This window comes from Vombatus ursinus, unplaced genomic scaffold (genome assembly GCF_900497805.2).
Source record: "Vombatus ursinus unplaced genomic scaffold, bare-nosed wombat genome assembly UNPS02014804.1, whole genome shotgun sequence".
Taxonomy (NCBI): Eukaryota; Metazoa; Chordata; class Mammalia; order Diprotodontia; family Vombatidae; genus Vombatus; species Vombatus ursinus.
Window position 1 is genome coordinate 13,218,641 of NW_020954582.1, and position 21,675 is coordinate 13,240,315.

Genomic DNA, 21,675 nt, shown 5'->3' on the forward strand with positions numbered 1-21,675 from the left:
GCTATTCTCCTTATACTGAGCTTTTAGTCCACTAAAACCAATCAATCAATATCTATTAAGCACCTACTATGTGCCAGGCACTATGCTAAGTTCTGGGGGTAAAAAAGGAGGTAAAAAATCAGTCCTTGCCCTCCAGGAGTTCATAATTTAATGAACTGTAAATTAAATTAATGGATTGTAAGTCAAATTCCTAAGATCATTTCCCTCTCCCATATAAACTGGTGTCCAGACTTCTGCCTGTCCTTACTTTTCTAGTTGATTTTTTGGATCTAAAGAGACAGCTCCCAGTCAGGTGAGTATTAGTAGAGCCCCCTGGGGGCACCATAGCACACAGAGTGCTGAGCCTGAAGTCAGAAAACCTGAGTTCAGATCTGAATTAATGGAGCCTTGATGTATTAGGCAAACTCTTGAGGTACAGTCACTCCATCAACTGTGAGTTCAGTTACCCATACTACCATCACAGCCTAGATTTCTTCATTTTCTCGACCTGGATGCGATGAGAGCATTTGTAAACTCTCCAGCTGACATCAATCCAGACATGTATGCCTAATTCCCTTGGTCAACTGGTATGATTAGAAGTTAATATCTCAGTGCCCTTAGGCACCTAAGACTTACAAATGGCAGAGAAGGTGCCAACAGGCACTGGTAGAGGCAGTTTCTCCTAACTGTGAACCTATCCTTCAAGATAGTAATATCCATCAACAAAGGATGTAAGGTTAGTTTTGGCCTAGCTCCCTCCTAGCAAACCCCTAATGGTCACATGTGCCTTTACTAAGTGATTGTAATCCATCTGCTTCTGAATCTGTCCTGAAGCCTTGTTGGGGATCAACAACCAATTCACTACTAACCAGGCATTTTTGCGCCCTGGGCAAGGAAGGCTGGTTTGGGAGGAGATGAAGACCAGAAAGCACCAGGAGAATGTCATTGCTTTTGTTCAGGCATGGAGAGAAAGGTGGAAAAGAGAGCAGAATGAAGAAGGAGCTCACCCCAGTCACTGAAGGATTGCAAAGGCCATCAGCACCTTCTAAGTTTGGCACCGTAGGACAATGCCCCACCGTCCTACCCTAGTTTTAGCTCTGATCAGGATGGAAGCCCATGTCTATTCTCTAAAGCCTTATTCTTCTCTGGATTCCCCCAAGGGATTGATGATCATTTCGTAATTGCATTTGCCTGTTCTTTCAGGATCGTGGGATATAACTCATCCGGGCCTAGAGCCGTAAACTCATTTAAAGGGGCTAGGTTCTCTCTTACCAATCTGGGCTTTGGTTTTCTCTTAATACTATTCTAATCCAACTCAGCTGAAAATCATCTTTAGGAGACAGTGCGACACAGTGATGTTGACCTCCTTCCATTTTAAGCAAGAACGTCTAGCATTCACTAAGGACTCCAGGATAAAATTTTGTCAAAAGGATGTGGATTTGTCCTGCCCCTTAGTACCTGTGTGACTGTGAGCAGGCTACCTAGCAGTGCAAACCTCCCTCAGGGACCTCTCAAACCACTTTGCTTTACGATTGTCTAATGACCTGAATGTGTAATATTGTGTCATTTAGCTAATCTCTGTTTGTATCTAGGTGGTACACTGGATAACGAGTTGGACCTGAGTTCAAATACAGCCTCAGACACTTATTATCTATGTGACCCTAGGCAAGTCACTTAATTGCTTTCTGTCTCAGTTTCCTCATCTATAAAATGGAGATAATAAATAACACCTACCTCACAGGGCTGATACATAAGGATTAACACTTTGCAAACCTTAAAGTACTATATATTAGTTATGTTAGTTATTATCATTATTTACTATTATAATTCCCCTGCTAGACTATAATCTCTCTGAAGAGAGGAAACATGTTTCATCTAATAATTTATATAGCTCTTTCAGGTATGATATGCTCTCATTTTGTTCTTACAGCAAATCTGTTGTTATTATCTTCATTTTACAGATGAAGAAACTGAGGCAGAAGGAGGTTACTTGCCCAGGGTCATACAGCAAGTAAGTGTCTGAAGCACGATTTGAACTCTGGTCTCCTGACTCCAAGCCCAATACTCAACCCTTACCCTATCTGACTGCCTTAATGATTCTTGGAGGGATGGGAGAAGATGGAGTCAGAGACTGCTCCAAGGTGACAAACTTGGGTGAGCAGAAGTATGATAGTGTCCCTTTAAAGAAAAAAGGCTTTTCGGAGGAAAAATATACTGAATCCTATTTGATATTTTCCAGCAAAGTTGTCAAGAAGAAGTTGATAAATGGCCACGGGGATTCAGGAGTGGGATTGGAGGCTGGATACACAGATCTGGAGGCCATCAGCAAATAGATAATAATTCATTCAGGGCCTCATCACTCTTATGGATTTCCCTTTGGCTAAGCCGTCCTTTGATCTAGTGGACTTGCTCTTTGTAAATCCATCCTTGTCAAAGAGCACCCCACGCTCAAACCCCTCTTCTTGTAAAATTCCCTTTTATTCCCTCATTAGATTCGCTAGACTTTCTAAAAGGGAAGATGGCTCTAGAGAGGTGAAAGGCTTTCAAATGTGAAAGCCAGACTCAGAATCTAATCATATTTCCCTGAGATTTTGAAGTCTAATGGCTTGAGGAATAGCCATTTCCGATCCTGTGAATTTTTCCATTTGCTCCCTAAAGGATATCTCTTAGATGTACAAACTAGTACGTCTAAGGAAGCACACCCCTTTGGATCTTGCCATTGAAATGTCAAATCTTCTTGCTTTAATAATGGGAATTTTGAAAAGACAGAGGAGGCAAGATGAAATTTTCCTCAAGTTTCTCTCCCATTCTAGGTTCCAAAACCTATATTTCATCTATTCCCTGGCCCAAAGTGCTAGGTAGAATCATGATGAACTTACTTCAAAATAATAGTAGCTGATATTTCTAAAACACTTTTAAGTTTTACAAAGCACTTGACTTACCCAAACTCATTTGAGCTTCAAAATATCCTTGTTTTCCAGATGAGGAAACTTTCTCTACCAGTAGAAACAGCCTCAACCAAAGAAATCACAAATCTGTTTAAGAATTAATTTCTTTTTTGATATGAGCAAATTGAGGTTCAGATTAGGACACAATCAGTACTCCAGTACCGCTGGAGCAGGACAGAGCACAGTGGGACCATGACCCATGACTTGGAATGGGTTCCTGAAAGCTAAGTCTCTCTCAATGTAGCCCAAGACTGAATTCACATTTTTCAGTTGCTAGGATTATTCAGTATCAAAAGCAAGACTTGAACCCAGGGCTCAGTGATGACCTTCCCCCTCAGACCTGGCAACGCACTTTGTTTTACAACTTTTGCGTTTTTCATACGACACTGAACATTAAAATTTGCTGTGTCTGTGTTGGCAGCTAGAGGGAACAGTGGATAAGAGCTCTGGGTCTAGAGCTCTGAGTTCAAATTCATGTTGTCCAAGTGCCTCATTCTATAGATAAAGAAATGGAAGATTAAGATTTAGTGACTTACCTCCAGGACACTCAGGTTGCATGTGACAGAGCCAAGATTGGAACTCAGGTCTCCTAGGTCCAGCAGAAAAAAGTGTTGGATTTGGAGTCTAAGGCTCTGAGTTCAAATCCCAGCTCTGTAACTTATTTCCTGTGTGATCCTCAGCAAGACAATTAACCTCCCTGAGCCTCAGGTTCCTGATCTATAAATATCAAGGGATTAAATATGGGGTTTTCCAAGGGGTTTTTCCCCAGGTCCAAAATCTATGATCCTACTAATACCTTGAATTGCTTTTATATCATTAAACCTCAAAAATAGCACCTCAACTTAATTTGTAATTTTAGCATCAATGGTGTCATTGTCTTGAAAGAGTATTGTTAACTGGTTCCGTTCCCTAGGATTAATGAATGGTTCTGCCCCCTGGGGAAAGTGATCGAGAGTACAGGAGAAGTCCAGTAACCTCCCCCGACCCACGAGCATCTACTGGCACAGATCTCTTACAGGTTGGGGACTTGTCGCTTCGGAAATCCCAAAGGAGGGAAACATGGGCCAGTTGGGAGGGGTAAGACAAGAGAGGCTGATGGGCAAGCTCTATCCATCACTAAGCATGAATGAGTCACTTACTCTGTGCATCCTTCTAAGCGCTGCAGATACAAAGTGGGAACAAGGGGAAGTCTGGGCACCTGTTCAGGTGTCAAGGGTGCTCAAAGTGAAGGAGCAGAGAGGGCCGTGCCATCCGGCACAAATCCTAAGGGTGCCGGCACAGGCTGAGTTTCTCCCAAAGGGCCCTAGAGAAGCAGGCTTCTCCAGGGCTGACTTACCATGCAGTGGATGACGCAGACATTCTTGGGGTTCTGTTGAAGCCAATTATGCATGTTCTTACAGACAGCATAGAGATTGTGCAGGCTCGGCGCTTGTCGCATCGGCCAGCTGCATTCTGAGACCTGGGGACCGCAACAAAGACGTGAGTGTTGCTTCCGGATAGATGGCCTGGTGCTCAGGGGGAAACACTAGGTGGAGTGGTTTCTACATCACACATGAGTTCTTCTTTAAAGAGTTTGGTGTCAAGCAAAGGGAATCAGGAGATAAATGTAATGAAAAGAGGGATATGATAGGGAGGGGGAGGGATGGGGCATGAAAAGATAGGGGAAGGGAGTAGGAGGAGAAAGAGTTGGGGGAGTGTTCTCTTCCATGGTAGCATAGCACATAGAGCTGGGAAGGGAGATACAGCATTTATGAAACACCTACTAGGACAGGCACTACGCTGAGAAACAGTAAAATCATGGTGTCAGGGGTTTGTTTTGAACTCAGATCTTCTTTGCTCTAAACTCACCACTTACACCATTAATATTATATTGCCTTGCCTTAACAACATCTTCATAACTCATACAAACCTCAAAATAACCTCAAGAATTCAACAAATAAATTGTAATGGAGTAAAGGCATTCTCACAGATTAAACTATCATCAATAAATCATGAACCTCGCAAGGACCCACAGAAATTCAAGAATGTTTTTTCATAACAGTCATCATACTAAATATTTATAATATCCAAAGTACATGGAATGAAATATTCTCAAAATATAGACACTGAGCAAATGAACTAGAAGCCATCTGAGAGTAGGATTCAGGACATCTCATGGCCATCCTCCTGCCTGCTACTGGATCTGTCCTGAAGGTGCCTCCAGTGGGTCTATGAAAGAGGAGCTTGGACCCCAGTCCTTCGATTCAATAATCATATTATCCTGAGGCACCATTATTCCCTGATGACTAAACATAAGAAGATGGCATCAGGACCGCCACTTGCCCCAGGACTGCCTCTATAAGGAAAAAGATGAGAAGGAAATCATGATGGGGATGAGCACTGATATTTCGAAGGCCCTTTTGAGTTTTCACCCAAGCCACATGGTGGAAAGAGACACGCCCCTGCAGGTGTGTCTGGGCGCTGAAAACAAAGATGAGCACATCATTCCACCTCCACTTCCAGCTTACATAAGGGACTTAGAAACACTGGCGGTGGGGTGGCCAAGGGTCAAAAAGGCGTCAGAGATTTCGGCGAAGACCAGGGTGCCAGTCTCAGCTCTGGCCACTGACTAGCACAAGTCCTTCAGTCTCTAAAATGGGACTAAGAATAAAAAGGAATCACCACCTCAGGCTTCAATGTGGACACTGGGAGGTCAATCACTATGTCAAAGATAAAGCACTGTTGCAAGGTTAATTCCTAGAATAACAACAACAAAAACAACCACAATGAGGATGACAATGGTGATGATGATGATGATGAAGATCATGATGATAAGTAGCATTAACATAGCACTTGTAAGGTTTGCAAAATCTCATCTGGTCTGCGTCCCTCTGGCTCTCCACTGCCCAAGACAGTTCTGAGCTGATTCTAATCAGAATCCTTTCCTCTGCAGCCCTCCCTCCCCCTACAGCTGAAGGTCAGTAGATGTCCTTCCTCTCACAAGATGCAAACTCGCTATACGAACCAGGTAAAGCACAATTAGAGAAGGTGAGTTTGCCATCAAAAATAGTAGGCGTATTCCAACTGTGATACCACTGAAGGGGATGTTTGCTCAAGTTAACCATGCCTGCCAAGCCTTTGTGGTTCTCCTCACATCTTCCCATACATGCACTATGGAGGGTTCATACCCACCGTGCTGGGGCCTTGTGTTCTCTTAGTATTTAAGGGGTGCTAATGCATAATGTGGGTAATTCACTAGTTACTCTTTGCTCTTACAATTTCCTAAGAAAGCATTGTTAGGTCATCCATTGTGTGTGTTTAATTTAGAAGACTGGAATGGGGTGGGGGTGGCATATTAAAGCACAAACATTTTGCAGCTGGAAGGCACCATTTTTTTGGTCATATTGTCCCTTTCTCAAATAATACTCTTCAGTCTGGAAAGAAGATGCCCAAGAGATGAAAATTTGAAAAGATCTGTAAAGATTTTTTATTATATTATTTTTACCATAAAAGACAGTCGAATTACTCATTCTGTTGTACTCAGTACTGTGAGAACTACCTAGAGGCAATGGGTGGCAGAGTGTCTAGAACCTGGCCCAGAATCAGGAAGCTCTGAGTTCAAATCTAGCCTCAACACTTACTAACGGTGCGACTCCAAGAAAGTTACTAAACTTCTGTCTGGCTTAGTTTCTCCGACTGTAAAATGGAAATCATAGCAGTGCCTACCTCACAGGGTCATTGTGAAGCTCAGATGAGATCATATTTGTAAAGCTCTTAGCACAGTGCTTGGCGCGTAGCAGGCACTTACGAAATGTTTATTCCCTCCCCCACCCCTGCCCCCACCCCATCTGAACTCTAACATAACAGCACCAGAGGCACTTCTTCATAAAATAAAGAAGATAAAGATGGGGAAACACAGGCAAGATCAAGTCCAAGCAGAGAGAAATCTTGGCCCCGCCTCTCCCAAAAGGAGCCCTAAGAATATCAAACCCATTCTTATCCATGCCAGATACAAATGACTTGGGATTATCCAGTTTTGAGTTATCTGTTGTGCCTTGCTGAATTATGCGCAGATAAGGAGGAAAGGGAGTGTGATAAAGAGATGGGGAAACACTGTAACTAAAATTTGTTTTCATCAATAATTTTTTATGAGAATATCCATGATGTAACAGAAAAAAAATCCATTCCACTGAGAGGTGGGAGCCTTGGGGTGGCATACTGTCCTGGTCACTAATTAATGATCTGAACTTTAGCAATGATTTACCCTATCTGGGCCTCAGTTTCCTCATTTATAAAAAGATGGATTTGGCCTAGGTGATTACTAGGATTCCTTCTAGCTCTGTTATCTATGATTCTGCCCTTCCCCCAAAAAACTGGCTTTAAGGGCATTCAGCCACAATGCCCATCTGATAAGTGACCTTGGGGTCAAAAATTGGATCTTTGACCATGCTTGGCTTAAACATACTAATAGCTCCCAAGTCACTAATTTAATCAAGTCAACAATATGCAGTTAAAGTCATCTATAATTATATATTTACTTGACATATAATTGCATACCATTAAACAAACATGTAATTAGGAATTTTTAAGCATGCATATGGTCTAAAGAAAAAAATACCATAAACACATTTTAAAAAGGCAAATTCAATCTAAGCGAGCTATTTTTTGTTCTCTAGGGTTTTCAACCCCATACAATAAATGGAATTCTTAAGCATAAGACTTCACAGCGCCTTCTTCAAGGGCCTTCCCCAGATCTGATAAGGATCTGATGAACAAGATTTAAAGGAAACTATCACAAATATAGAAAGATAAGAAGTGAATTCTCTAATGAATAAGTAGTCAGTGGATACAAACAGTTCTGAAGAATTGCAAATCATTAACAACCATATGAAAGAATGTTCCAAAACACTATTAACAAGAGAGATACCTTTTTTTTAATCACCTCTGTGGTTTCACCTGATGCACAGCAAATTACCAAAGATTTATTTAAAAAAAAATAAAGAATAGTTGATGTTGAAGGAGCTGTGTAGGAAAAATAAAAGCATACTAACGCATTATTGGTAGACTTGCATATTGGTCCAACCATACCAGAGAGAAATTTGGAATTAAGATAAGAAAGTGACAAATATGGCCAGACAGAACAACAAAACTGAATCCTGCCTAATTATATCCACCAAGCTCAGCCCTAAGGACAAGATGAGAAAATACACTTGTCTCTTTCTTTTGCAGAAGTGGGAGGTTACAGGTATGGGAAATTGCATACACCATCATACTCAGTTGATGCTTTAATAACTGTTGCTCAAATGTTCCACCTCCCTCCATATCTTTTTTATTCTGAGTTATAAAGGATGGCTGATTACGTTGGGGAGGGAGAAGAATACATTTGGAAATGATGATATAAAAACCAAAAAATCAATAAAAATGAAAAAAAAAACAGAGAAAAAATCAATAAAAAAGCCATTTTTGTAACTCTTTGGAGTTTTCAATCCCACAAAATAAACAGAATCATTGAGTCAAAGACTGCTCAGTGCCCCTGAGTACCCAAACCCTGACACTCCAGGTCACAAAACATGGTGCTGATGGATCTGTGTCCATATTATCATACCAGAGCAAGGGGACAGAAAGTTACCTGGGCTGAATCCAATTCTAGCCTCACCTCTCTTTTTTCCCCAAGAACAAGGTGTCCCAGATGGGTTGCAGAATTCTATTTGCTGAGGGCAGTAACAAAAGCTGTTACAGTCAGAAGAAAACTGAGATGCTCTTTGCTGATTTTCTAAAGTTCTCAAAGACCCTAGAGGGGAAGGGTTTGGCTGCCTAGTTGTTTTTTTTTTTTTTTTAAGTTTTTGGTCATGTCTGACTCTTCATGACATCATTTGGGGTTTTCTTGGCAAATATACTGGAGTGGTTTGCCATTTCCTTCTCCAGCTCATTTTACAGGATTAAATGACTTACCCAGGGTCACATGGCTAGTAAGTATCTGAGGCCAGATTTGAACCCAGGAAGATGAGTCTTCTAGGCCTTCCAGGCCTGGTGCTCTATGCACTATGGTGCCATGGCATCACTTAGCATCTAACTTACATTAAACTTTTGCATCTTTTCTGCTAGAGAACTACAATATAGTATACTTGAGTCAACTAAACCAATAACAATAACAATTACAACAACCACAAAACAATATAATTACTATAAAGAGAAACCACATGGTACAGTGGATAGAGGGTCAGCCTTGATAGCAGAAAGATCAAGGTTCTAGTCTTGCGTCTGACAGATGTGTGACCCTGGGCAAGTCACATAACTTCTCAGTGGCTGTAAGCTACAGAGAAGGAGCTGAACTGCATTGGTAGAGGAAGTTCCCTTACCTGGGAGTTCCCTGTGCCAATGAAATCACAGACCTGGAAAATAATCACATTACTAATAAGCAATGACACTAACATGAAATTGTCAAGATTTCAAAGCCCTTTACATACATCATCTGATTTAATCTTCACAACAACCCAGAGAGGAAGTTAATACAGGTATTATAGGAAGATGAGGAAATTAAGGCTCAGAGAATCCCACTTATAAGGTATCTACATTACGCAAAGCCCTGTTCTGAGAGCTAGGGATACAAAGATGGATAGAACATAGACCCTGATCTCAGAGGGTGGAGAAGAGCCCGGCTTGGCTGGAATACCAGCAGATACATCAATATGAGGGCTCTGAAGAGGAGACCATAATCTGTCTTTCCTCATTGGACTGTGAGCTCCTTGAGGGCAGGGACTGTCTTTTGCCTCTTTTTGTATTTCCAGTTCTTAGCACAAAGCCTGACACATGGTAGGCACTTGATAAATGGTTGGTTTGGGTTTTTTTCTTAATTGATTGATTGTCTGTGTCTTAAGGAGTTGCCTAATACATAAGAAGACCCTTAGGTCACACAGCATCATAAGCAGGATGTGAACTAGGTCTTCTTACCTTCAAGACCATTACTATGTCCACTACACCCCACTACTGCTCACAAGCTGAAATATAGAAAATAAAAAAGTGAAGTGTAAGAGGGATGATTGCACCCACACCAGGAAGGGCTTTGAATGTAAAAGCAAGAGCTTACATTTGACTTGGCAGTCCGTGAGAACCCCTGAAACTCTCAGAAGTGGGACTGGATTGACTTTGCATTAGACAGATTACAGGAGCTGCAATGTATAAAATAGACTGCAGAGAGTATAGAAGAGGCCTAAAAGCTAGATTCAATTGGACTAGTCCAGGTGAGAGGAGATGGGGGCTTGAATTTTGGCTCTTGCAGCAGACAGGAATGGCCAGATACCAGGCACGTGGCCAAGGAAGAAATGGTGGACTTCTTCACTGTACAGACACCAAGGTCATGAACTTGGGCAGCTAGGAGGAGGCTGGGGCCACGAACAGAGAGAAAATTTGAGGAAAGAGGGTGAATTCTGTATTGTAAACTCTTGTCCTTAATATACGATGACAAGAAACGCAGGAAAAGACCCAGCATCCACCTGACAGGTGGAAATAAGGGGCTGGTCCCCTGGGCAGAAGTCGAGAGATGGAGGTAAGAATGCCAAGAGTCATTTGCCAAGTGGGGATCACTGAAGTCACAGGTGTCGATGAGAATCTGCAAGGGTCAATTATTTGTTAATAGGAGTTTGACAGTGAAGGGAAGGAGAGGGAAAGTAATAACTTGAGGGAATACCAGGATCAAGGAAAGCTGAGCTTTTTTATCTTTTTTGTTTGTTTGTTTGTTTTTTTTTTTTTCAAGAAAGGAGAAAGCCAAGTATGTTCATAACCCGGGGTAAGGAGCCCAGTTGAGGAAGAGAAAGCAGCGAGGGTTTTAGGATTTACAAATAGCTTTGCAATCTTTCTCTCCATAGATCTTCCTACCAACCCTAAGATCTAGGCACAATCCCATTTTCCAGATGAGAAAACTGATGCTCAGAAAAGGAATGTGAGCAGCCCAGAGTCACAGAGCTAGTGAGGGATAGGATTTTAACCAGATTTCAGAACTAATGCTCTGTCCATTGTGCTACATGCTCTCACCTGAAACACTTAATATAGGTAGTTGATCAATTGATTCTTGGCTCCACAGGCAGGCAATGATTAAGTCTAAGGTGAAGGGGACCCTATTTTTTCTTCCTGCTTCCCTCCTGAACCCAGAGACTGAGAATGGAAACAGAAGAAACAATTGCATTCCAAAGGGCTCTTGAGCAAGCTCTGGACACCTATTGTATCACACACACACAAGTGATTTAAAAAGTTCTCTGGGGTGATATCCTGGGGTTGGCCAAGGTATTTTGATTTCTGAAGTAACAATCAGTTTAGCTCTTAAAACACTCTGCAAACAGGAAAGCAAGAAAGGGGGACCAACTGAGAGGCTTTTCTATGCTTCCAATGTGATTGCTTTCCCCTTCCATAGCATGGAGGCAGCATCACAGAATCATAGAATGCTGAACCTGGAAGGGATGCTCTTGTGCATTTTTAATTTTTTTTTCTTTTGCCTTTTGGTGAGGCAATCGGGCTTAAGTGACTTGCCCAGGGTCACACAGCTAGTAAGTGTCATATGTCTGAGGCCAGATTTAAACTCAAGTCCTCCTGACTCCAAGGCCAGAGCTTATCCACTGTGCCACCTAGATGCCCTCTTCTGCATTTTATAGAGAAGGAAACTGAGACTCAGAGAAATGAAGCTTGCCAAGGTCACACTAAGTGATAGAATCAAGACTCAAACCGGGCCTTCATTCTTCAAATCCACAAAATGGAACTGGGATAGCGTAACTGAGCATTGAAGAAATGCCACATTGGCTCAGCCTCATTAATCTGCCACCTAGTACTCACCCTCGACGGAGGTGCCATGGGGTGACTTGTAGAAGGCCCTCTGGGCAGCTAGGTGGTGCAGTGGATAGAATGCTGGGGCTACGGTCAGGACCCGAGTTCAAATCTGGCCTCAGATGCTTAATAGCTGTGTGATGCTGGGCAAGTCACTTAACCTCTATTCACCTTAATCCACTGGAGAAGGAAATGGCAAAACACTCCAGTATCGATGACAAGAAAACCTCCTGGATAGTATGGTCCCTGGGGTCATGAAGAGTCAATCACAACTGAACAACAAGGTGTCCACTGTGACATCAGGCTCAATCAGTAAGATGCCCCGGCCCTTCTGGGCTGCACATCTGATTTTCCTCTGATGATCCAAAGACAATAATACCTTTGTCCAAGAGAGCAAAGATCCAGAAGGAGAATGAGCATTGCACATGGAAGGGCCTCTGGGTCAGGATGTCCACTCTTCTCAGTTTTTTAAGCACATGAAGAAGCTTGAGACCTAGAGGCCAAATGATTTGCCCAAGGTCGCTCAGCTAGCAAGGAGCAGAGTGGGGCTCACACATCCATGCTCCACCTCCAAACCCAGAGCCCTCTCCATCCCCATCAACAATAGCCAGATGTTAGGAACGAGCTATCATCACTAAATCATCATCTGTGTGGTTCTTTAAGTTTTGCTAAGTACTGTACATGCAATCTCATTTGCTACTAACAACAACTCTGTGAGGTTGATGCAATTATGATTCCCATTTTACAGATGAGAAACCTGAGGCTGGAAGAGGTGCTGTGATCTGCCCAGAGTAACATAAGAAGTGAGTGTCTAAGACAAGATTAGAATGCAGCTCTCTCTGATTACGAGTCCAACACTGTCTCTACTGTGCCACCTACTTAGAGAAAGTCTCAGAATCATGGAACATTAGTGCTGGAAGGGACCACCAACATCCCCTAAGCCAAGAGTTCTGAACCTTTGGCAGGCTTGGGGAACCTACGGGCTCCTTCTCAGAATGTTGGTTATGTTTTTAGCACATAATTGAAGGAAATGGCTGCATTTTAGACAGTAGTTAGTGAAGATAAAGATGTATAATTGTTTGCCTCTCCAAGTTCACAACCCCCCCCCTTTGAAAACCAACAATGGCCAGTTGACCTCAGGTTAAAAACCTAGCTCTAATCCAAAACACTTATTCCTATTTCAAAAATGAGAAAATGGAGGATCACTGAGAAAAGCATTTGATATTTTTTTAGACTCTCACACAGAGTCATACCTAGGAATTTTGGCACCTGGGGCAAGTACTACAAACCAGGTTCTCTGTTGACTTGAGAATGAGGGAAGAAACTCACAGGTCATGTGTACAAGGTCACTGCTAGGGAGGCTTCTGCATGGGAAAGGGGAGAGAGAGAGGTAGGGGAAAGCTCACCCCAGTCACCATCTGGTTGCTTCCTATTTTAACTAATCTCGCTAATGAGGTGCTCAGCTCAGTGGTTTCTACACTGCTGAAGGAAGGAATGTGCTATCTGCCCTCTAAATCTGCTGCCTTCCCAAGTCAAGCACATGGGGCAAGATGGATGACTCCGCCTGTCCTCAATGGAAACTCACAATGGTTTTCTCCTTCCCACCCGCAAGCCCTGTGGTTTTTAGGAACCCCACAATGACATGGGACGGTAGATAGAAAAGTGCCATGGAACGTTCTATATACTATAGCCAGGGCCAGACTTAGAAATGGAAGCTTGATACCCCTACCATAGCTAGGGTATCTGAGGGGTGTGTGTGTGTGTGTGTGTGTGTATGTGTGTGTGTGTGTGTATGAAAGAGAGAGACAGAGAGACAGAGAAACAAAGACAGAGACAGAGAGAGACAGAGAGGGACAGAGAGACAGAGAGGGACAGAGAGACAGAGAGACAGAGACAGAGAGAGAATAGATCAGAGAGGAAAGGAGAAGAGAGGAGGGGAAAGGTGGGAAGGGGGGGGAGAAAGAGAAGATCAAGTAGGGTCATAGCATCATAAGATCTAACTCTAGAGATCAAAGACTCTTAGAGGCCTTCTAGTCCAACCACCTCATTTTACAGAGAGAAAACTGAGGCACAAAGGGGTTTAGAGATTTGTCCAATGTCACTCAGGTAGTAAACGGTAGAGCTGGAATTCAAATTTAAGTCACAGATCTGAAGCTGGAGGGGGCCTTGCAGGCTCCTTAGTCTAACCCTCTCGTGTTACTCAGGTCCCCGGAGGTGACTGCCCTGTCCAAGGTCACCCAGCAATCCGCGGTCCCGAGAGGATGCACATTTAGTCCTTCTGCCCCCAGTCCCTGGTCTTCCCCAGCACAGCTGCTCAGCTCAGCCCTGATCACAGCAGCTGCCAAGGGCCTGGGCATGAACTTGTTCCCGAATACTCTGCAACATCATTATTTCACGTAGCACCTGCCAAGCCATGTGGCTCTTAGCATAATTAAATACTAATGAAGTCACCCATTAAAAACCAGCAGCAGGAGCAAACTCTTCAGGGAAGTTGTTTCTAATCAGAATATAAAGCAACTGTGAGTCCAGAGTGTGGAGTAGATGCCTCTCTGGCCTCCTCTGATGGTACACCTCACCACGAATTCCCCACTTCAGCTAAATCTGCCACGTCTGTCCATGTGTTCTGCACTCCTGCTGTTCCCTAGGCCTGGTATGCCCTCTCTCAATGTTGAATTCCTACCCACTCTTTACAGACCAACTCAAATGCCACCTCCTCCACTAGGAGACAGTCAGTGATTTCCCCTAGGCAACGTGATCTTTCCCCATTGGAAGAGCTGGAATTGAGAGACATTCTACATGTTGTATAAAAGATAGCTCCAGCGAATGGGGTGTTTCCAATGAGATCTTATCCAAACGTGGTATAGAATGCCACAAAATCTCATGGTTTGTCTGCCAGTTGTGCCTTGGCCCCACATTGGGCATGCAGGTCAGGGCTGGACACTGGGAAGGAAAGTTGCCTCCTCAATCTTCTCTTTCTCCCCTCCCCTCCCTTCCCACCTTTCCCCCCCTCTCTTCTCCTTTCCTCTCTGAACTATTCTCTCTCTCTCTCTGTGTCTCTCTCTATCTCTGTGTCTCTCTCTGTCTCTGTCTCTGTCTCTCTCTCACGCACACACATTAGCTTAAACTTAGAATGTGAGGGAAGGTATACATACATATATGAAGCAAGCAGAGAAGAGCGCTAAGTCAACAAAGAAGGTGGTGTGATGATGTGAAAAATAACATTTGGGTAGCTACGTACCAGCATTTATTAAGTACCTAATACATGCCAGGCAATGCTCTAGGCATTGGGGATACAAACACCAAAATGACACCATCTTCCCTCAAGAAACTTATATTCTATTAAGGGAAACAACACATTCACAGAGAAGCAAATAGAAGAGATGTACAAAATATACCAAAATCAAAACAAAGCAATTGGTGGGAGACGCTACAACAACAGAGCTTTTTGTCTAGACCCTCTAGTACTGTGCTTTGCATACAGCAAGTGCTTAATACATGTTCATTAAGTGACTGGAAAAAAGTGACTTCTGTCATTACTGTGAATTTGTAGTGTAGTGGGTAAATTAGGGCGCTGAAGTCGGAGTTAGGAAGACTTTGGTTCAAATCTTGCCTAAGATTCTTGTGACCCACGGAAAGTCATTTAACCTATGTAGGCCTAAATGCTCTCATCCGTAAAATACGGTTGTTGGACTCAACCACTTCTAAAGTCCCTCTCAGCTCTAAATCTATGATTCCACGATCCTATAGTATGATATCTGATGAGGGAACATTGTAGTAATGCAAAGGAAAGAACTCTGGTCTTGGAATCAAAAAACCAAAGTTAGGATCTGGACTCTGTAACATTGGGACAGTCGCTTCACTTACCCTCTGTAAAATGGGGGTTAAGTGACTTGGCCAGGGTCACACAGCTAGTGTCTGAGGTTGGATTTGAACTCAGGAAAATGAGCCTTGCTGACTCCAGGCCTGGCACTCTGGCTACTGCACCACCTAGCCACCTTTATATTAACCATGTTGTATTTGTTTGTATTTGTTCTCATTTCATTCTACCTATGCTTAAACATATACTTGTTGTCTATCCCAACAGAATGCAAACTCTTTGGTTCTAAGTATTGTTTCATTCTTTGCAGCCTCACACAAGGCCTGACCCAAAGGAAAAGCTTATGAAATGCATATGGACTGAAATCCCTGCACAATATTCCTGAGACCCAAGGCTCATCACCCTAAGCGGCTTTAGTACAAAGACTAAAACATGGTCAGGAAGGAAGAGTCCAGCTGATCCAGCCAACTGCTTCCAACTCCATGACAAACAGGTAAAAATGGCATTAAATACTCTCGCAGCAAGGCCCAACAACAGGTTTTTTGGTTCATTAAATGTAACCAGAAAGTCATTTACTTCCAGACAGTGCCCATAAAACAGCTACCTCTCACAAATGATCTCATTTGATTTCCACAATTCTGAGAGGTAGGTTCTATTTTTATCCTTCCTTTACAGATGGGGAAACTGAGGCATACAGAGTGTAAGTGACTTGCTCAGGGTCACACAGCTATTAAATTTCTGAGTCAGGATTTGAACCCAGGTCTTTGTGACTCCAAGTCAAGTACTCTATCCACTATACCAAGTGCCTATTGTGTGCAAAGCACTAGATGTTGGGAATATAAAGGAAAAAAAATTGTACAGTCTCTGCCTCCAAAGATCTTACATTCAGGGAGGGAGGGTTTGCAACATGTAAAGCATACAAATAAATCCAAAACATATACAAAGAAAATACAAAGGAATTTAAGAAGGGAAGAAAGAGAACAAAAGGAGTGGGAGTGGGAGGGGTACAGATGGGGGGGTCAGGAATTCCTGTGGAAGATGGCATAACCTGAGCTTGACCTCACAGAAGCTTTTCTCAAACTCTGTAACCTTGGGCCCCCTTTACACTCTTAAAAATTCCTGGGGACTCCCCAAAGAGCTTTGGTTTCTGTGGGTTATATTGTTCTATATTTAGGAAACATCTTGGTATTATCATGACAATGCCCACTACCAGGCTACCTCCCATACAACAAATCAGAAATGGAAATAAGTTCCTAAACTTTTTTGTGTGTTCCTGACATCTTTGGCAATCTGGTGAAGCCCATGGAACCCTTCTCAGAATGGTGGATGGGTTGGCTGGATATTTTTTTTAAATTGTAACTGAAGGAAATGCTAAATTTCAGTGAGATGTCAGTGAAAATAAGGATGTAAATTTTTTTTCCAACCAAGATCTTGGATTCCCCAAATTCTATCCATGGAGCCAGGTTAAAAACCCAAGTTCTCAAAAGTGTTGACCTCCATGCAAAAGACCAGGCAGGACAGTTCACAGAGAAAGCAGCCAACATAAAAAGGCGGTTCTAAAGGTTTATTTCCACTAAGAGTTGTTAACCTGGGGTCTGGGAACTTAGCTTGAGAACTGTATTTCAATATAATTGGTTTCCTTTGTAATCCTACATGTTTAATTTCAAGCTTTCTGAGAAGGGCTCCTTCGACTTCACCAGATGATAGCCAAAGGGTCCAATCCATGACATGAAAATGGTTCACATCCTTTGGTTGAAGTCATAGTTGTTGTTGCTGCTTTTAATTAAAAAAGCATCACATAACTCATTTTCAGCGTGGTGTTATTCTCATGCTTTAGACCTGGTAACAGATATAACAGAAGTGTCAGAAAAGATATTTTACCAGGTGAGTTGTTCTAATGGCTACATTTTTTCACATGTCACTTTAAAAACAATGGATTTTTAGAAATACTTTGGAAAGTGCTACCTATTCCTTGTTCCTGGAGGATCCAAATGCCAGTATAAAGAAATAAAAAAGGAGGGAATTCATTGTTTCCTAGATGTTTTCATGAGCCCAGAGATCATCATCATAATAAATGACATTTATATAGCATTTTAAGGTCTACAATGTTTACAAATAAGTTTTTACCCTCACAACAAGCCTGAGATGCAGGTGGTATTATCATGGTCATTTTACAGATGAGGAAACTGAGTCTGGAGAAGGTTCACCCAGCTAGTAAGTGTCTGAGACCACATTTGAACAGTCCAGTGGATAGAGCACTGGGCCTGCAGTCAGGAAGAGCTGAATTCAAATCTTGCCTCAGACACTTTACTAGCCATGTGACCCTGAGCAAGTCACTTACTTCTTCCTCAGTTTCCTCATCTATAAAAATGGAGATGATAATAGCACCTACTTCCAGAGTTGTTGTGAGGATAAAATGAGATGCAATTTGTAAGGACTTAGCACAGTACCTTGCACGTAACAGAGACGTGATAAATGTTTGTTTCCTTCTTTCCAAATAGGATAAATCTATTCCCTCTTCTATGGGACAACTCTCCAAATACTCAGAAGGAAGTTATCAGACTCTCCCTAAGCCACTTCTTTACCTCCATTTCATCATTGGAGAAATGAAGGGATAGAAGCAGATAGTTGGCCTTTCTTTGCAGCCGCAGTGCTTGGCGAATATGAAACACATGATAGGTGCTTTTTGACTCAACTTGACTGAATGGATTCTCAAGACCCTTCTTGTTCTAAATCCTGCAGTTCCTGTAGAAGTTGACTGGCTTCTTTGGGATGAGAACCTCCAGCATGGCCTTCATTAACACGAAGCCACTGAGCTAACCCACCACAGAATATTTTTCACCCTAAATTAAAAGGTGTGAATGTCAACCCAACCATGACAACAGATGATTCCTTCTTGCATATATTTTCACCCAAGGAACTTTTCAGGATCTCTGAGAAACACCTAATAAACACTGAATGATATAAACCCTCCAGAGTTGGCCTTCTTAATCTCTTCTGCACACAAAGGAAAAAGCATCTTCAGTCAAACTCTTCAAAGCAGCCCCTGAGCTCCAGCCTAGCTGTGACCCCAGATCAAGGACAACTCACCCTGTTGTGAAACTTGGCACTGCGATAGGATTTGGGTGAGAGATTGAACACTGTATAATGGTCAGGATGCCTGGAATCCAAGAAGGTTCGGACATCTTCTATCTGATTCCTGAATCCTAGCTCAACTCCCTCTGCAGGAAAGGACATCACTAAGAAGGGAAAAAAAGAATTCTGATAAGCAGCACTGTCCATGGTGATTGGCATCAAGTCAAGGCTGCGTCCTTGCGGTCATATGAAAAGTGAGAAACTTACCGATGATTCTGGAGGTAATGTAGGAAATGTCTAATTCTCCCTTAGTGTAACTAAAGACAAGAAAGGGAAAGATATTGGTTAACAACTGGCCCCAAATGCACTAAAACTATCCACTTAGCTCCTGGCCTCCAATCACCTGTCCCTCTTCATCCTCCACCCCAATAAAAGAGTATTAAAAATAATCCCAAGAGACCCGCTACGCTTCCTTTTTAACATACAGATGAATTTTGACCACCTTGACGCATTTACTCTGCCAAAGGAACCATCCTTCTGCTGTCAACGTCGATTCACTGAACAATCCTTTTTACTTAAGCGTCCCATCCACAATGCCCAAAAGCTACCTCTTCACTCCCCCTTTAGATGCCACTCCAAGAACACATGACATTCCAGAACAGAGAAGTTTTGAATACTCATTAGCAGCAATGTTCCAGCCTCACAATCTGGACCGAAATAACTCACGATGGCAAGCCCTGAGACATGGCAGACTTTGAACAGAAAGGTATATTAGTATCTAATAGCAAGCACCCACAACTCCCATCATGCCAAAATAGCTATACTATCCCCTTCCCTACTGCCTTCAATTCTCCCCACTCACATCCTTCCACATTACCTAACATGGGTGTATGTCACTGTATAGGGCCAGGTGACTCTACATTTTTCCATCACTTGTGCTCAGGGGCATTTATTTCTGTTTCTATCTCTCCAATTAAGTTTAAAGCATTTTTGGTGGGGAAGGACCAAGGCTTCAATTTCCTGTAAAGCTACACAAATCAATCAAGCAACCAACCAGCTGTGTGTAACTCTGGGCAAGTCATTTAACTTTTCTGGGACTCAATTTCCTCATCTATAAAATGAAGAGGTTATAAGTCAATGGCTTCTAAAGTCCCCTTCCAGCCTGGCCCACTATAAGGGTAGGGAATGTGATTTCATTTGGCATAGGGAGCTACCAGGAGAGGAAACTCTTTCTACCAATCCAGGTCATCATCTCCTCTGCAACTTACCATCTTAGAGAGTTTCTATTAAGTGTTTTTTAAGCACTAACTTATTTACAAGGCACTTGGGCTAAGCCCGGGAAATGCAAAGAAAAAGCCAATCCCAGTTCTTTCCCTCAAGAAGCTGATGTTCTAATGGCAGAAACAGCATGTGCATAACTAACTACATACAAGATACATAGAAAGTAGAGAAGGTAACCTCACAGGGGCAGGCACCAGCAGGTAAAGAACCGAGTATGAGTCTGAATGTAGCAGGCACTGTTTACCCTGGAAAGATTACCAGTGGCCTGATCCAACATCTACTTCATTCTTACCACTGAGTTCTCTAGCTCTCTGACATGGTCCATCAGTCTTTGCTTGCTGAGCTTCTCCTAGATGGAGACACACATTACCTTCTTTACTGACTCTCACGGCCCCCTTTTTTTTGTTTGGGAAATTTCTACTCCTGTATTCTGCCTACTCAGCACGGATTGTGTCCATACTTTAATCTTCCACTTCTATGCTCTTTCCCACAGAGATACTGACCATGTTTATGTCTCTGATGATTATCTTCTTTCTTTTCTCTCAGACAGCATTCCAAATCTAGGTCTCTACCTCCTCCTAATGAGACCCACATTTCAAACCTGTCTAATAAGCCTCAGTTTCACCTTCCCCTCAAGTTCAACACCACAAGGAACTTCAAATGGGGCCCATCAAGACTCTCGTCCAAGTATGGAGTTTTAGGATCTTTTTAAATTACCTCATTGACCTCAAAGCTCACCAGATATTCCTTGATACAATACTGGTAACTCTTTTTTGTTGTTCAGTCATTTTAGTTGTGCCCAACTCTTCATGACTCCATCTAGGGTTTTCTTGGCAAAGACACCGGAATGGTTTACTATTTCCTCCCCCAGTTCATTTTACAGATAAGGAACTGAGGCAAACAGGGTTAAGGGACTTGCCCAGGGTCACACAGCTAGTAAGTGTCTCAGGTCAAATTTGAATTCAGGTCTTCCTGATTCTAGGCTTAGTACTCTACTCACTGTGCTGTCCTTGGCAACTCTCCAAGTGTATCCAAAAGATACAGTAGGGATAGGGACTAGAACTGTGATTCCACTGGTATATGGAACTCCCTGGGGAAGAAACTCCCTTCAGTTCCTTTGATGCAACTTGGAACCTTAGAGTGTTGCCTAGAATACACATTTGCCAGAAGCAGCACTTTGTTGGATCAAAAATCACTTCTAAATGCCAAAGCCCAGATCTCCCATGTTGTGTTAGGGTAGCTAATGTCTGTTACTGCTCTAGAGAAAATGTCTCTGAAAAATCATTAATAGATGAAATGAGATTGTCTTCAGGCAAAAACTCCCCTACAGACAGGGGTCAAGAAAGCATAATGACAAGATGCAAGGATGGAGATATAGGCCAAGTCTACCTCAAATAGAAATGGAGGCCACGACAACTGCTCATTGACTTAGAAAACCACAAATTAACATTATCTAGTTATACTGTATTATCATTTACTTTGTTAAATATTTCCCAATTCCATTTTTTTTTTGCTTTTTTGGTGAGGCAATCAGGATTAAGTGACTTGCCCAAGGTCACACAGCTAGTAAGTGTCAAGTGTCTGAGGCCGGGTTTGAACTCAGGTCCTTCAGACTACAAGGCCGGAGCTCTATTTACTGCACCAACTAGCTGTCCCTCAATTCCTTTTTAATCTAGATTAAACTAGTCCAGGGCATTCAGGAGTGTTTCAAGGCCCCCAGTCAGTGCTTCTGGTTTGAAACTGTTGATGTAGATGATGGGAAAAACTCCAGAGAATGTTCAT

At 42.5% G+C, this 21,675-nt stretch overlaps 1 protein-coding gene and 1 long non-coding RNA gene across 3 annotated transcripts in view; one reads left to right on the forward strand and one right to left on the reverse strand.

The window, feature by feature from the left end:
* DNAJC6 (DnaJ heat shock protein family (Hsp40) member C6) overlaps positions 1-21,675 on the reverse strand; it is a 67,755-nt gene that overhangs the window by 44,657 nt on the left and 1,423 nt on the right. The window contains exons 2-4 of the mRNA XM_027874014.1: positions 18,880-18,929; positions 18,628-18,776; positions 4,264-4,386 (exon numbers count right to left, since the gene is read on the reverse strand). Of these exons, the coding sequence (XP_027729815.1) occupies positions 4,264-4,386; positions 18,628-18,776; positions 18,880-18,929 (322 nt within the window). The remainder of the gene's footprint in view (positions 1-4,263; positions 4,387-18,627; positions 18,777-18,879; positions 18,930-21,675) is intronic.
* LOC114051633 lies at positions 1,960-18,629 on the forward strand. Of its 2 annotated transcripts, none has more exons than XR_003570182.1 (5): positions 1,960-1,990; positions 3,841-3,945; positions 12,469-12,523; positions 15,848-16,030; positions 18,039-18,629. It is a non-coding gene; the product is annotated as an uncharacterized LOC114051633 (long non-coding RNA). The 2 variants fall into 2 exon arrangements; XR_003570181.1 differs by having other exon boundaries at positions 1,968-2,133.